We start from the raw sequence: 17183 nt of genomic DNA on the forward strand, positions 1-17183 counted from the left end.
TTCAAATCACGTCGAAAAGCAATTTACAGAAATACGAATAGTACACAATGTTCGACAAATTCAGTGTTAAATTAACTATTGCAATAATTGTAATAGTTAATTAACTATAAATAACACTTACTTGATCGTTGTTTTTGCAGGCAATTCTTCTCATTCTCTAAAAACCTCCTACGTGCTCCTATAATTCGTTTCGACCATAGTGAACATTCATTGGCAGACGGTGCTAATAATATTATCGACTTTTTTTGATCTTTCAATCTTAGAGTTTTCGATGAATTGTCTGCTACGTCACTTCCGCTCAGACTACTGTTTCCATCGCTTTCTCCGAACAAAGACAATTCATTGAGAAATATCGGCTATAAAAGAAAAATCAGCTTTTCGATAACGACATTGTATAATTACACGAAAAACTTTGACTTAAATTATTCTTTTATTCGATTGAATATTTACCTTCCTGTACATCTTAAATTTCTGATGCTCGTTACGTTCGAATGAAAATTGTTGGCAGTTCAAGGAGAATTTTATTGATTGGACGAATAGTAGGAAGTCATTCGTGAGGAAGCCGACGAGTTCTTTACCACTTTTTGACTGTAATAAAATTGCAATAGTAAAATCATGCGATACAAAGATTTTCAACATTCCTAAAGAGTATTTATTACCTTATGAAGTATACCGAAATGTAACAGTTTTCGTGGTCCTAAGGAATTCGTCAACGAGTTAAAAATAAGCTGCTCTTCAAGTCCATCACATATAATGTGTGATTGTAGCCATTCCAGTCTGTCGCTATTTTCTTTTTCCCTAACGCCTTCGTTTACCTACGTGATGTATAATATTAGATAACATAAGTCTGTCAATTTTCTTTTCTTCTGTGTGTGCTGAGATATATATTACAATATGTTAATTATTTTATACTGTTATTTTTACCTGAGTACAAAACTCCTCAGACTTGGCTAATGCTTCCTGCAGATACTGCCTATCAGGATGATCTATCGGCGTATAGTCTAAAATCTACAATTACCGTGTTACATACATTACGGTATATGACGTGAACGACAATTATTTACAAATAGAAGTGGATACTTTGTTAATGATGAGCGGATACTTTGTTATCCTTTGCATCGGTTTAATTAAAAATGAACTTAGCGGCATCCCCTTCGTTCGCGGGTCTTGTTGACATGCCTGTGCGACTCGAACGAATTCTGGCGAAGTCTCCGTTAAACGCTGCAGATATGTCGCAGCAGATATTTGGCAGCTACAAAATCTTATGTAAGCTGACATCCTAGGTATCTGTGCGAAATACATACATTGTATGTAAACAGATTTATAACAAAGATTGCTTCTATACTGCGCATTTAAGATTACACTTACATTTTCACACAATATATCGCCAATCATTCGAACTATTCCGTTATAACTGTTATCTCTTCGTATCCTTAGAGTCCTGCAAGAAATTCATTCATGTTTCCTTTAATAATTGTAGCATCGACAGAAGGTATACTCTGTCATAATATATTAACGAGCTCTGATTACCTCAAGAAATTATCATTACATGCAATAATATCTCTCCAGTTGATAAATATCCTCTCTATCTCGTCAACACTTAGGACTAAACTTTCAATTAACGGTTTTTCAAATACCTAAAAAATGTACAATATGCATATATAAATATGTATGCCACAGCGTTCCATAGATTTCTTAAATTTCCCTTCATCTTCCTCGACCTTTCGATCAATTTGAAGTCCACACATTTTCTTTAATCACATTTTTTGAATAAATGCGTAATAAAAAAATAACTTTTTCAACAATCACAATACTTCTTGGAGATAAAATCTACTTCAAATCAATGTGTAAAGAATCTGTAGATGAAAGGAAAGAAAACTATACGTCATAATATCCTAAATACACGAATCACACGAATAAATAAGAATTTAAAAAAGAAAATGGAGAAGACTACCTCATGTACTAATCTCATATCTTCTATGTAAGCTTGTTCAGTCACGATTAGCTCTTTGATATGTTCCTGGCGTTTTCTCTCCATAGGATTATGATACATCACTGTATCGATCATCAATTCATTTGCTACGCATAAAATATATACACAAAATGTTTCTTTTACGTAAAATCATTAAATGATTTTTTTTAACTTGTATTGTTCTGTGGGTTGAATTTTTGCTCTAAAGCGGGAAATGGCGGTTATTTTTAAATAATGAAAGTATTGAGTGCATTTAGAACGACACAACCGCTTACTGAGCATTCGGTAAGCTCTTTCATTTGATTGGTCTATATTTTAGGATCTAATAGAATATGCTAATCAGATAAAAGACAATGTCTTGATTGAAATATTTCCTATCATATTGGTTGTACATTGCGAAAATGAGAGAAAATGTATGTTGAAACAATATTTCGATAAGCCGAGAATGATAATTTTAATAATAATTTTACAACAGACAGATATTTTATTTCGATCAGCGGTGAGATGCGTATCCGTTTATGCACATATGGATATGTTTACATATGTATAAGAACATCGGCGTACATATGTGTGTGGAAACACAACATAATATTTCTATATATATATATATGTGTGTGTGTATATATATATATATATATATGTATATAAAGTGTGAACAAGATTCGTAGTCACACATAGAATTCATACTCTCTTACAACATTCTTCACTACATTCCAAATTACACCGTACCCTATTGTGAGACTTCTGATGAGATTTGATATTAGAATAAACAAACAACTTGCAAATAGTAACAATCTTAGGAGTATAACGCGCTACACGGCTACATCGACTAAGGATAACCAGTTGCATAACTTGCTTTAGACATTCCGCCATTCCACTATCTGTATAACGTTATGCTGGACTGGTTGTCTGGAATTATTATTAAGCACACAATTATTGCCACTGTGACATAACGTATTTACTCGCTTCTGTCGTGGAGGGTTACATAGAACGCGTAAAAGTTCTCGCAATGAATAAATACGTTGTGCGCTTGATTTCTCGTCGAATCAGCTATCTCGAATCGTTTCTCTAAATGATTTCATGGTTGGAGCTTCAAGAAGTCTCTAGGGAAGCCAGACCGACCACATGCTTTTGCGAACATTCGTAAAAACATTCATCGAGCGTTAAATTGTCATTGTTGTATCAAAGCTTCGTAATTGCGTGTATGCCGAACTCGGTGCAAAATGTAGGCTCTAATGCGGGTCTCAAGGATCTTTTTTTTTCGGAAACAATAAACATTTGAATATATCTTTTAATATAATAAATTCTTTGTAACGAAGCACTGTATATTAACGGGCTAATAGTAATACATTACACGAATAAGACGCCGATTACAATCCAGAAAATGAACAGTCGATTAATACACATATAGGAATGCGATTCGATGGAAAAACTAATTTACAATAACGTTATTCATTGAATCACGTGGTCAATACTATCGTTTACTTATAGCTCATTATTAGTGATCCTCGGCAATTATTGTTCACGTAGTGCTTATTTATTTAGGCTCTATCGTAAAAGGCTGTGAAGAAGGAGCACATATTATCCTTAATCTTCTTTGTTATTTACAGCAATACAACTAAAAATCGAACAATAAAATTAATAAATTATGCCGAATTTACAGCGAGTAATCAAGTCGTATATCGCTTGGCTTCTTTTCTCATAAAATTTCTACGCAAATGAACAGAATACTTTTGCGTAGTTCGCTAATTTCTTTTATTAGACGTAATAAGCCGCGCATGATGTCAGGCATCATATGAAATTGTACAAGACATTCAGAGCTCCTTCTTCTCTTGTATCGCTTCTGATCGTGGCAGCTAATCACCGGAATATTTGATCATGAGATCGTCACACATCCTTTACATATCCTCTAGGCCTCAGCGTGAGACAACTGCGATTTTTAACGGTCTGTGATGCACATTATATAATAATATTGATAAAAGACAAAATTTAATAATCATTTACTTTTCTAACAACCATTCCTATCTCACGCAACTGTTATCAACGCAGATTACACTACAGACAGAGGAAATAACAGAAACATATAGTGATGAATCTTAAATCCTAAGGAACGATCGAATTAAATCTTTTAAATTTTGATCGACCACCAAAATGTTTCGAAGTAAGAAGAAACAAGGAAATGATAAAACACTTGTTTCTTCCTTTTTCGAAATGTTTTTTCAATTTGATATATTTTGTAAACTGAATTTCTTAAAATAAAACTCTTTAAATAAAACTCTTTTCTTAAAATAAAACGTAAAATCGACCTGAATACATTAACGTGGAGCCGCACGTGGACATCACGGGATGCAGTATGCATCCAACATGAACTTAACAAATCACTTAAACATTTAAGTAACAATAGTATTCGTACATGACGTAATGTTAAATATTTCTAACATGAATAAGCTAATAATTTAATATTATTATTTCTTAATTGTACGTCAGCATAGATAGAGAACTGAGGTAGACCTTTGGTGTTGGTGCAGATATATCAGGTGGTCATAACACTAATGAAACGATTTAACGATTGGATTTGGTACATGCGCGCATTGATTCTAACGAACATAGTATTCGGATGGAAATTCGTTTGAAGATGTAAAACGGTAAAGGCTATATGACTCATGTTAACAATCCGAATGATAACATTAATGAAGGAATGAGTGCAACCCCGCACCAGAGGGAAAGGCTTGTATAATATGTATAAGTAGAGGCTATATTTATAGAGATGAAGAGCCAACCCTGAGTCTTTTTCGTTTATCCTCTCTCTCTCTTTCTCTCTCTCACACACACACACACACACACACACACACACACACACACACACACACACACACACACATGCGCGCACTCCTTTCCCTCCTCATCCTATTTCCCTGTCTTTCTTTGCTCCGACACCTCTCACTTTTTCACTTTTTTTTTCTTTTTTTCATGCACAATGTCTCCAACGATGAGACTTCTGTTGTCGTAGCACGCCGTGCCGAATGTAGGAGCTGCTCTATTGTTCTTATTACACTTCAGGTGCTTTAATTTTAACCAGCAATGCTGTTCTGCTGCTCGGCTACCCTTTATGCTGCGTGTTAAGCAAAAGCGAAAGATAATAATTAATAAAAAGATTACAAAATGCACATATTATAAGACTAATAATAGAAAAAAATTGAGGCAGCTGTTCTTCTCAAAGCATTTCTTCTTATTTTAACATATTAAAATTGTCGTTCAAAAGACAGAGTTATATAAAGTATTTCACTAAATAATAAGATTTTGTTTTCTTATAAGACATTTTTGCAATTAAACGCATATAAAACAATAAACTGAAATCTATAACTTGAAATCTATAAATCAAATAAGAATTCTATTCAGAAATGTTCTTATTAATTTTATTTAAATTGGGAAAACATAACTGCCACTAGAATATTTAAAGAATGTATACAAAAATTAATTATAAAATATAATCTGCAATAATTTACGTATTGTTATATTTAAACAATGAAATCGCAAGCTATATCGATCACGATGTTAGTTGTTAATTGTTATTATTGTTAATCGTGATCAAGGAAACGGCTACCTCTGACGGAGAGACGGACGGACGAACGAATGGGTAGACATGCAAGGCAGATAGGCAGGCTGTTTCATAAATTGAGAATGTCTGATCTGTCGCATCCATTTCTATTGTATCCATTTCTAATGTAAACCATAAAGCAATAAGTGTGTGAGCGATCTCTTTGTGCTTATAAATTGTAATATACCAGTAACCAGTGCCATACACAACGCATATGTATTAGAATGAGAAAAATGGTAGTTATCACAAAGTACAAGCGGGGACAAACAAACGCATCATTTTTACACAATACTTACATTAAAAAAAAAAGTTTTCTAATGATATCATTAACTCAGACAAGGTTTATAACTGATAGAGAAAATATATTCTTCAATATCTTTGTAATCTACATTGAGCTTATAAAAAAATTATATTATTCATTCTTTTTCTCTATTAACACTCGATAACAATATATAAATATATATATTAGGTGTTGGAATTAATTCGTAGCGTTTTTTAATGAAAGAATGTTATTTATTTCACATGAGCATTAAAAAATACATTAATGAAAGTACTTCCCATCTCTTGTAAAACGCTACGAATTAATTCCAACACCTAATATATATATATATTTATTTATATTCAGAAGAAAATATAGGGAATACGCTACATACTTTCAGCTTTACTATCTTACAAACTATTAACTTATAATATAATATAAATTAAGTATCTATTTAATAGTTTACTAATAATTGCAATAATGCACCCTACCAACTGGTTTGCTTACTCTGCAAGTTATTAAACAATCAAATGCAAAATAATTGAAGATGGAGCCTAATATAAAATAATTTAATGATAATAATAATAATAGCCATAATGATAATGATAATAATGATAATAGTGATAATGTTGATAATGAGATAATAATAGCGATAGTACTGATAATGATAATGATAACAAGATAAAAGATACAATAAATAATAATTTTAATTGGAACTTGTTATACCTGATGATCGTCCGCCTATCCGTAGCCAGAAGTTATGTTTATATTAGATGTTGGAATTAATTCGTAGCATTTTACAAGTGATGGGAAGTACTTTCATTAATGTATTTTTTAATGCTCATGTGAAATAAATAACATTCTTTCATTAAAAACGCTACGAATTAATTCCAACACCTAATATTTTTCGCATTTTTAAATTTTTATTCCCTATTTTTAATTGATTTAATCATTCTCTCTCTCTCTCTCTCTCTCTCTCATGTTTACACGCGTGCAGTCAGTACGTATAGAAATTTAATATGTTACCGCTACAGTACATAATTTTCTTCTATGTTCACACTGCACGATTTATAACATTAAAAGGCATAAGGTGATCCTGAGATTCAATTTCAGCAATCACGTACGAAAGGAATACTTACACATAGGTGATACGTAGTTGCTCGGAAAGACGCCGGATACACCATTCAATTCGCCTCTCCACCATGACGCCTCTTCCTTAGCAAGTACCGATATAACGTCACCTTTTTCAAAACTTAATTCATCTTCATTTTGTGCTTGATAAGGATACAGAGCCATAACGCGTTCTATAAGTAAAATAAAACATTTATGCTATAGATTTATTATGTCTGAGATTTATTAGGCTTCTTTAAATTTAATTTTTTATAGTTTAATCCAAATACATACAAGTACAATTTTGAATTGTAAAATATTACAGAATTTATTTACCAATATTCGGATCCGTTGGAGAATCTTGATATCCATGTGAGACAGGTGTACTTCTATTACTGCTACTAGTTAAAGGTTTAACATAAGTTGCTGGGAACCAACCAACCTGCCTCTTTTTACCGCGTGCCTGAATAAACAATGCGCAAATTATAAATTTAACAATACGACATTGTGTAATAAAGAAAAAATTTCTATTCTTACTACCTGAAGCTCTCCTTCCCACCAACCGCTGTCAGTCTTTTTACGAATCATTATTAATTGTCCTCTTTGCAAGTCTAATTGTTCTGAACTTGTTGCTTGATAAGGTGCAATAACTTGAACAATTTCTGGTTTTCTTCCTCTCTGTGAAGAAAAATTTTTTCATGAATAAAATTAACTTCTCGATATATTAAAAGTTTTACTATTTTACTGTTTGAAGAATAAAAAAAAATAGTTTACGTAAACTATAATAATAATAAAAATTTATGTAATATGATAAATTAAATATACCTTGTAGTACTGCATTATCAGGATGTCAGTAGCATAAAAGAGGTGATAAACAATTACACTATTATAAAAGGCACTCTTAGAAAAGTTCAAATTGTATGAGTATATTAGAAGCTTTTTTTTTACCTGCTGAGCGGCCATAGCAGTAAAATCTGGTAATTCCGCTCTATCTTCAGCAGCTGCTCTCTCATCTTCTAGCTGCTCTGCCGTTTTCTCTACCTGCTATATACATGCACATTTTATGTCATTTAAGTTTTATCACTGCAGTATCATTTTGTTCAATATAAATACAGTAATAATAGATTAATAACATTAGCATTTCAACACATGTAAAACGCAGGATGTAATTGTAAATATAATTTGAAATGAATGATTATGATTACGTACTTGAGCTGTTACGGTCGCCATAATATCAGTTTCGTTCTTTGTTTCCTCAGTTGCAGCAACAGTAGTAGACTGAACGTTAGTAGATAAAGATACATCCTAATTGATGTCACACATATTTGTATTAGAAATTTCCAAACATGGATTAATAAAAACAAATGAATTAATAGAAAAAAAATTGCGCGCTTTTGAATCAAGCAATTAATTTCCACTTAAAAATGAGTGAATGATTAGAAACTAGCAAAAACAAAATATGCAAGAAATATTAGTTATAACATACCTGACTGGGAACGTTGTATTTTTCTACGTAATTAGACGGAAAGATCCCACTTTTATTCCCTATACAACCGGTCCACCATTCACCTTCTTTTTTCGTAACTAATATAAGTTCACCTTGATTGAAACTAAGATCGCCGGTTTCAGTCGAATCATATCGATAAAGAGCAACATAATATTCGTTAAGACCGTCAGCAGCAGTGTCTTTGGTGCTTGTGATTACTTCTTTTATATACAATTTGGGGAACCAACCATTATTTCCAGTGTTGGTTGAACCATACCACCAGTCGTCCTGAATAAAAACAAATGCTTTACAAAACGTATTTTTTCTATAATTAATATAATAATAACCTGTTGCTCAGAAACATTGATAGTTTCTCCTTTTTCAAAGGAAAGATGTTGCTCCATAGTAGGTCGGTAAGGAAACAAAGTTGTAACTTGTATAGCGCAAGGTGTACCTAATCCTAAAGTAGGTATAATAGCTTCCACTACTGGGGCTTCTCCCCCTAATGATCCCGCATCAGATACATTCTCGGGAACTTCCGCTATTCCTCTGCATAATCACAATAAAAAGGTCGACATTAGGTGATATGTGACATGTAATTCTACATATTAACAATAGATAAAAATAACTAACTCTAACGTTCTCTTCTCTACACTGTCTTGTTGTATAAAAGTACGTTCGTTGTCCAAATCAGTTGCACCAGTATCAATTGGCTCCACGTAAGATTCGGGAAACCAGCCAGTGTGACCACGAATTTCTCCTGCCATCCATCCCGGTTCAGCGTTTTGTACAGGTGGTACCTATAGCATAGATATTTACATTAACTATTAGATCAATTTTCTCTTTAATAATAAGTAATTTTATTGCATATTGTTTACTTACTAATATAATATCACCAGGTTGAAATGATATTTCGTCTTGGTTTCGCGCCACAAATTCATAAAGAGCTCTGTATTTGCGGACACCTACAACTGCAGCTTCATTTTCTGGGCTGGCAGCAGTGTCGTTTACAGGCCAAGCTGTATCGCTGGCAGGTGCATCTCCCCAACCACTATCACCCCATGCGGATGTGGCAAAGTCGGCAGCTGAGACATTACTGCTTGACCGAAGTTCGATTACTTTTTGCTTTTTTTCATCAAAAGTAACATAAAGCTGTTTACAATCCACTACTAAATTTTTCATTTGTGTTTTAATATCTTCAAGTTGAGTATTATTATTTTCAATATCAGACATTTTGGAATCGATCTGTTGAAAAATACATATGAAAATAAAATATTAATATTTTTCAGTATATAAAATTTTCTAGCTCGATACTGCTAAGTGAGAATTAGTAAATAGAAAGATAAAAAAAAACATGAACGTTTATTGAATAAAATTTAAATATAAACTAGTTCATTAAAACATACATTAAGAATTCAACTAGTTTTTCATCAATAAATTCATAGGAAATTTCCTGTTTTAATGAACTAATTTATATTTGAAGAGCCAATAAATGCATTGCTCGTGTTTTTTGACTTTTCTATTTACTAATATTTTTCAGGTTTCACGGATGTTTTCTTCAAGGAAGTTACGTGATTTACAGGTAACGTCTGTGTTTTGATATCAGAGTTACCACAGAAAATAAATTTTAAAATTTTCTGATTTTCCAGGTTTTCCAAAATTCAACTCTGTCAAATATCATTTTATCCTTGTTGGTCACCGAATGTTGAATAAAGATAAAAGATACTCGGAGTTGACAGAGTCAAGTTTTGGAACGCATCCCAGATGACAATGGAAAATTTTCCAATGTAAAATATGCAAATTTTAACACATTTAAAGAGTTGTAGAAAATCTAGTCTATATTATTAAAAAGGCAAAAAAGGCTTAGTAGCATACTAAAATTTTAAGTGCAAATTTGAGCCAATAAAAAATAAATTAGTATTGGAAAAAAGAATGCAGTTACGAAAAAGAGCAATCAAATAAAAATACTGAATAATTTTAATTATTTTATTAAAATCGTTAAAAGTGTGTAAGTTTTGAACGTATTTCACTATAAACATCAGATAAACATCAGAAAATGTTAAACAATTTAATTAATTGTCTGGAATAGGAGCAGTTTAAGGAAATTGTGAGCAAATTTCAAAATTTTAGACATTTTTACATGTTTCCCTAACTTTTCCCGGTTTTCTTAATTTTCCAGGTCTGTGGCAACCCTGGATATGTCATTAATGCCAACTTTCAATGTTAGTGTTAGATTGCTTCTCGCTCTGCAATGTTCACGAAATATTGACATTTAAAGATGTATCAAAACACGAAGATAAATTATAAATCATGTAATTTCTTTGATAAAATATTAATAAACAGTTACGATGATATTGATAAACGTCACGCATACCTGCTGTTGTAAATCTATTATTTTATCTTTCATCTGCTTAAGAGTAATTTGTTTATTGTCAAAAGCCATTTTAATAGCCTCTTGTCCGGCTGCATCTTGCGCCGCATTAATTTTATTTCTCGCTTCAATACGTGCTTTCTCTTGACTCAATGCTAATAATCTTTGATTTTGTTCCCGAAGTTTATTCTTTAACGCGGCCATTTCTTGTAACTGCGTATCTCTCGTTGATCTCATACCATCAATAGTCGTTTTAACACCTGATACTCCTACTCGAGTATCACAAATCTTTTGTGACAATTCCTTCACTTTATCGTTCTAAAAGATAAAGAAAGATAACGTAAGGATTGATCATTGAAATAGTTACTGTTTGAGTATATGTCCTTCTATTATATTTACAAGTGTTCCAAGTTCGATGGTCAAGGTCTGATTTTTCGCTTTTAATTTGAGAAGAATATCTTGCTCTTTTTGTCTTTGTGCTTGCAATTCTTGTGACTTTTGTCGTTCCCATTCCAATTGTCGCTGTCTCTCCATTTCCCTAAATATCACGAAGCAGCATTGCTTTTAAATCTATAGATACAACTATTTTTTTAACATTGTATAATCAACTTACTTGCGTGCTGCCTCTTTTTGTTCTTGCGCACGTTTCCGTTGTTCCTCTTTCTCCTGTTCAATTTCCTTTTGCCTCTGCATTTGTTTCTCGATTTCTGCTTGTCTACGCCTCTCCTGTTCTAGTCTGTATCACAAAACGCAAAATTTTCTTACGTTATATTTAATTAGTAAGTAGACCTACTTGCCTTATTTTCTCTTGTTTCTCAGCCTCCTCCCTCTCTTTGCGTTCCCGTTCTTCCTGTTCCTTTCGCTGAATTTCTAATAATGCTTTACGCCTACGTTCTAATTCCGCTTGACCTTTCTCAAAGTTCTCTTTACGTTTATCTTCAAATGAAGTCTGTAAAAAGATATCTTTTTTCCTTCCATTTCTTTTTGCGCAATAGATATTTTTATATTAGACATATACCTGTGGCATGCCCGCTAATGGATCGATATTTTCTGTTGCATTTTGAGATAGCGTTAAACTGCTTTGACGTTGCCGTCTAAATGTGGGCGGGATAAGTTCTGGTGGAAGCGTTGTAGGTATGTTTTCACCGATTTTAGCAATATCGCAAAGATGCATTGCAAGCACAAATTCCTCAGAACCTAAACGTCCATCCGAATCCATATCAGCTAGAGCCCTGTTGACATACATTTTGGAAATTTGCTCTTCTGTTCTACAATACGTATAAAGAATAATACTTTGTACGCGCTATCTTATACTGTAGTATTTCATTACTGTACCATATTTGAGCAAGTATAGGTTGTGGCAGTTGCGACTGCACCATGATATTTCTTGCTTGAGGCCCAGACAAAAAGCCAGATCTCGTTCTGTCCCAAGTATTAAATAACTGAGTATATTTTAATTTGGTCTGATGCGGCACCGCCCATTCTACAGATTGTGGAGAGCCAACGGAATGCTGGCTGTGCTGTGAATCCACGGAGCCTACTCTGTCTATACTTGGTGGACGTGCTGTTGTACTCAAAGGTGTATTCGTAGATACTGGCGTTTGTGTGATTGCCCCATTGACCAATGTTCCGTTCGCTGTCGTGGATACTAATGGTAATGCTACTGATGGAGAAACTCCAGTACCTAAAAAAAGAAAATAAAAATTAATATTGTAATGAATAAATTGCTCTACATTATAATAGTGTTAAAATGTAATGTCAAGATCTAAAATATATGAAAGCTCTTCGAAGAGAAACAATAAAGGTCATGTACACACACACACACACACACACACACACACACACACACACACACACGCACGCACACACACACACACAAAAGCGCGCGCGCGTGTGTGAATACAAATAAAATCACAAAATATTGTTTTATATGTACACACCTGTATTTATTGATCCAATGGATGGTACCATACTAGGAATGCCAGTCATAGAAGTAACCATTCCTGCATTAACCATGCCTAACGGTTGCGTCGGCATTGGTTGTGCCATATTAAAGGCAGCAATTGGTACAGGAGTTGTGTTTAAAGGGGCGATAGGTGCTACTGATGGGATACCTAATTAAAAATTGATAAGTAAAATTGAATGATAATTTATGTATATCTATTTTAATAAAAAGTTTATTCTTATTTTTTACCTATTCCAGAGGCAGGTATCGATGGGGACGCAGAAACAACTGCAGGACCAACGACAGAAGTTGTAACTTTCATTGGCGAGATTCCTGTAGGACTATTTGGAAACGAAGGTGGTGCTGGTTTTGGTGGCGGACCACCACCTGTCGTTGCCGTAAAATTATTTCCTGAAATAATTCCGTGATTATTATACGTTTCAATTAGTATATCAGACAATAATTATAAATGTCTGATTATTTAAATCCAAGCGACATTCATTACTTTTTCGGTAAATTACATGACAAATACAAAAAAAAAGGAGACAGATTAATAAGCACGAGCAAGAAGATTGTGCGAGTATTTTAATGCTCTTTTTCGTAGCATCCATCAATACTGGATAATGTAATAAGAAAAATTGTGTTAATCATAAATAATACATATTGAGTTTGTGGTTTATTTAAACATACCGAAATTTGTAGGTGGTGCAGGTCTTTGCGGGGGACTATTGGTATTAAGAGGAGGCGCGATTCCTTTTTTTGCCGCGTAAAGTATAAAGTATTATTAACAAGTTGTTAAACAAGTAGCAAAACAGATTGTAAGACGAAATGCAAATATAATTGTAAGTACATAAACGGTATATAAGTATAACTCCTCAAGTGGATGATAAGTAAAAGGCACATCATCTCAACAAATAATAATTCTAATTCTACAATTAGAAAATTACTATCTTTTTTATTTACATAACAACCAAAATTGTCAAACACGTTTACTTTTATGTTCAGGCAATTATAAAAACTTTCCTAATTTTATGACTTTTTGTATAAAATAATACTAAAGTGATATGTATATATAATCAAGATGCAGATGAATTTTTTTCATAACTATACTTGCTAAAAAATCTATTGTCGCAAAGTCCAACACATACCTACATGTGTAATATAAAGTAGTACATAAAAAAATAAATTTGTAGTCTGAGCAAAGAGTTGTATTTTTGAAAGCTCTTACTGCAACATAAATTTCCAAAACAGGCGACATCAAAAGTATAAACTGTGCATCTGTTTCATATAATGTTTAAAAAAATCATAATTATTTCACACAAAATTGTATTATAAATTGTACTAAAATTGTACTATAAATAAAGATACGTGAGAGATATTTGTGAAGATATTTCAAAATCATAGTGCATAATATAGTGAGTACACACAATAATTAGAAAGGAAGTTTGCCTTTGACATTACATTACAATGTAATTAATGTATATAATAATCAACAAATAAAATAGGTTGAAAATACATTTTAATAAAAAGGCTTTCAAGCAACAAAAGCTTGCTTCAAGAAAAAAGAAACAAACTGACCCAAAAATACACATTCAGTACTATTAACATACCCACAGAAGGTGGCGCGGGTCGAGCGGGTGGCTTAGACGATATATGAGTTGTGGCATGTGTGCTTGGAGCCACAATCTGTCTATTTTGTTGTAATGCTGTGTAGTATGATGAATAATGAATAACACAGATCAGTTATGTCTGATAATTAATGTTTCATGACTAAAGTAATAACATTGACAATGATATGTTCAATTCAATTTATGAAAATGATGAATATTGATATATATGATATTGTAATAATATAAGCTTGTTGAATATCAATGATATGTACCAATGTTTGATATATTTGAATGAATCTAATAAGCGGCGAATATCTGAGCAAAGGTGTATCTTCTGAGTGCTTATAAACGTTCTTATAAATCTCTTATAAATCGAAATTGTTTTTTACTAGTTGACAAGGTATCACATAAGCATCTACTTGACAATTGTCGACCAAAAGATACAGGAAGATGAATAATAAGAAAATAAATCAACATTTAATGATACATTACCTATAAGGGTATTTCCAGCCGTGGGTATCGCGCTTGCAACAGTTTGAGATACTATCGATTGATGTCCACTTAAATTTACTAGAGAGCTAACATTACTTGGAGCGGTAGAACCATTCGGCAATCCAGTCAGGTTAGCGTCGCCTAAAATGTCTTGCAATGAAATTTCATATATCTTGTCCATGTATAATTTTTACCTACCGGATGACAAAGACTTCAAACTCTGTACAAGAACAGGTGGCAGTACTTTGGGAATTTCGAAACCGCGCAGTTTCAAATTGATCAATTTGCATGCAATACTGAACTCATTTATGTCCATCTTGCCATCTGCATCTGTGTCTGATAATGCCCTATAAAAAAACAAAGGATCAGGAAACGTCTTGTAAGGTAGATTCCAGACATTCCTTAAATAATATCTTTACCATATCTGTCCAAGAATAGCAGGCTGCAGTTGAGATCTAAGGAGAAATCCTTTTGCCTGCTCACCAGTGACAATACCATTGATCGGTTTCAACGAATCGAATTGTTCTTGATATCTCAATCTTTCTCTAGGCTGGATCATCCAGGGGTCCATACCTGTGTATTAAATATATTTAGAATAAATGTATTGCATTCTCTGCATGATAACAGATTTATTCTTTTCTAAAAAGTTCTGAATTAGCAATAAATTAGAGCGAAAAAACTATATCTGTTTCATTCTAATTTATTGCACCAGTTTAGAAGGGGATGGAAAAAGAACAGACCTTCTGTCATTCATTTATTATACACAAGTATTGTGTAAGACTTCTGCCCAAGCTTGTCTGTATTGGAAAAAGCTTTTAAGTTACAAGATAAACTACTTTAAAGTGAGAAATATATCGGGCATGATAATGTATACAACAGACCACATAAGTGATAACATATTTTCTATACAACAGACGACATAAGTGATAACATATTTTCAGCCTGGCAATAATAAACGAACAGACATCAATAGATGGTAGTTTAATAAGTTAGTATAAGTAAAATTCACCTGGAGTCTGAGGAGTGGACATTTTGGAGAGAGCGATATCTGCTGCACGGTATTCGAGACAGTATCACGTTAGAACCTCGCGTCTCTTGCAATCGAGCAATTAGTGGCGATAGTTCACGCCTTCAAGGTTAGCTTAGGTTAGGTCACGGTGATCGATCCTCGATGGCCTCGCAATGATGGGATTTATCTGGTAACGGAGAAACCAAGTCGGGGGATAAAGACCAAGGGGTCGAGCCATGATTTCTATTTACAATTTAGATAACAATGTTGTACAACGGCAGAGCCACGGATCGAAGAGATCCCGAGATATCGAACGCGCTAGTTCGCCCAGTAGAAAGAATAAAAGTAAGGTGATCTTATCGCAGGTGTAAAGCCGCAGGTGCGAGTAAAGCGCTGACGTTACCGAATCTACGAGAGTTGCGTGTGTGACCCATTCCCATGTTGCGGAACATTAATCGTAAACCACCCACCACCCGTCATTGAGTAACCTACGACTCGCCGTTATCCAATCGTTGAGTCTACCTGGGGTGTCAAGTCTACCTCTCTATCCGTCCTCGCGTTCCAACTGTCAATCACGCGTCGTCTCCCGTCGTCTCGTCTCCCGCGTGCGCGGCCGATGAACGATGAACGACGAAAGAATCGATCTTCCCTCCCCGCGTAGGGGAGAAAGAGGGACGGGAAAATCTGTCGCAAGAAGCTACCTCGATGCGATCGGGTCGATCGGGGGAGAACAAACCCGAGCCGATCCACGACGAGATGACCACCACTGACCACCGCTAACTCACCCACAGCTCGTGCCGTTCGTGCAACTACTCGCGCACGTCACTTTCACGAACGATCGGCCGCTCTCGGGACTCTTCGGCGAGAATCGATATCCCGCCTCCGAGACTAATTCCTGCGATCCGCGTGAAGATCGTTTGGTTTCCCGTAAGAGAGAAAGAGAGAGAAAGAGAGAGAGAGAGAGAGAAAGAGAAGTTCGGGCGGCGATACTCCCTCGAGTACGTGTTGCCGGAAGTGCGGTCTCGTCGTTTAGAATGAGATTTAATTGCACACGGCGGTACATGAGGGGTACTCGCAGGCGAGTTTCGTCAACTGTGACAAACGTCAGAGCGTTCCATTTGGGTCTCTCGACTTCGGAGCTATCCGGAGCACACTTCAGATCGTAGCCACGAAGGTTCGACGCGTTGCGGGAATTACTAATCGAATATCATTTGCGAACTCTCGTCGATACTTTCTTGCCATGCGAGCGAAATGAACGAATATCGATGAAATATATTTAAATTTATCAGACGTACTTTTTCACAGCGGACAACAATTAACGGTTAAATGCG

The 17183-nt window shown here is 34.3% G+C and overlaps 1 protein-coding gene across 16 annotated transcripts in view; it reads right to left on the minus strand.

Annotated features, from left to right (window-relative positions):
• Positions 1-17168, minus strand: part of Dap160 (dynamin associated protein 160) — a 19348-nt gene extending 2180 nt beyond the window's left edge. Inside the window, exons 1-32 of one of the 16 annotated variants that reach the window (XM_087408838.1) lie at positions 17148-17168; positions 15853-16039; positions 15263-15416; positions 15042-15190; positions 14844-14993; positions 14352-14447; positions 13432-13494; positions 12991-13152; positions 12737-12910; positions 12132-12480; positions 11815-12028; positions 11594-11745; positions 11410-11532; positions 11196-11334; positions 10800-11114; positions 9308-9670; positions 9059-9225; positions 8773-8974; positions 8426-8713; positions 8149-8244; positions 7888-7983; positions 7480-7617; positions 7276-7402; positions 6969-7133; positions 1955-2079; positions 1531-1637; positions 1369-1441; positions 1081-1287; positions 925-1008; positions 660-815; positions 451-588; positions 122-356 (exon numbers count right to left, since the gene is read on the minus strand). In XM_087408838.1, coding sequence (XP_087264964.1) covers positions 122-356; positions 451-588; positions 660-815; positions 925-1008; positions 1081-1287; positions 1369-1441; positions 1531-1637; positions 1955-2079; positions 6969-7133; positions 7276-7402; positions 7480-7617; positions 7888-7983; positions 8149-8244; positions 8426-8713; positions 8773-8974; positions 9059-9225; positions 9308-9670; positions 10800-11114; positions 11196-11334; positions 11410-11532; positions 11594-11745; positions 11815-12028; positions 12132-12480; positions 12737-12910; positions 12991-13152; positions 13432-13494; positions 14352-14447; positions 14844-14993; positions 15042-15190; positions 15263-15416; positions 15853-15874 — 5029 coding nt within the window. In that variant the 5' untranslated portion in view covers positions 15875-16039; positions 17148-17168. Of the gene's footprint in view, positions 1-121; positions 375-450; positions 589-659; positions 816-924; positions 1009-1080; positions 1442-1530; positions 1638-1954; positions 2080-6968; positions 7134-7275; positions 7403-7479; positions 7618-7887; positions 7984-8148; positions 8245-8425; positions 8714-8772; positions 8975-9058; positions 9226-9307; positions 9671-10799; positions 11115-11195; positions 11335-11409; positions 11533-11593; positions 11746-11814; positions 12029-12131; positions 12481-12736; positions 12911-12990; positions 13153-13431; positions 13495-14351; positions 14448-14843; positions 14994-15041; positions 15191-15262; positions 15417-15852; positions 16040-16103; positions 17035-17147 lie in introns of those variants that run through there. The other 15 variants (XM_087408840.1, XM_087408837.1, XM_087408833.1 and 12 more) reach the window with 15 other exon arrangements.
• Between the last annotated feature and the right edge of the window lie 15 nt (positions 17169-17183).

The sequence above is a fragment of the Acromyrmex echinatior genome, chromosome 8 (assembly GCF_024713525.1).
Source record: "Acromyrmex echinatior isolate Ae372 chromosome 8, ASM2471352v2, whole genome shotgun sequence".
Taxonomy (NCBI): domain Eukaryota; kingdom Metazoa; phylum Arthropoda; class Insecta; order Hymenoptera; family Formicidae; genus Acromyrmex; species Acromyrmex echinatior.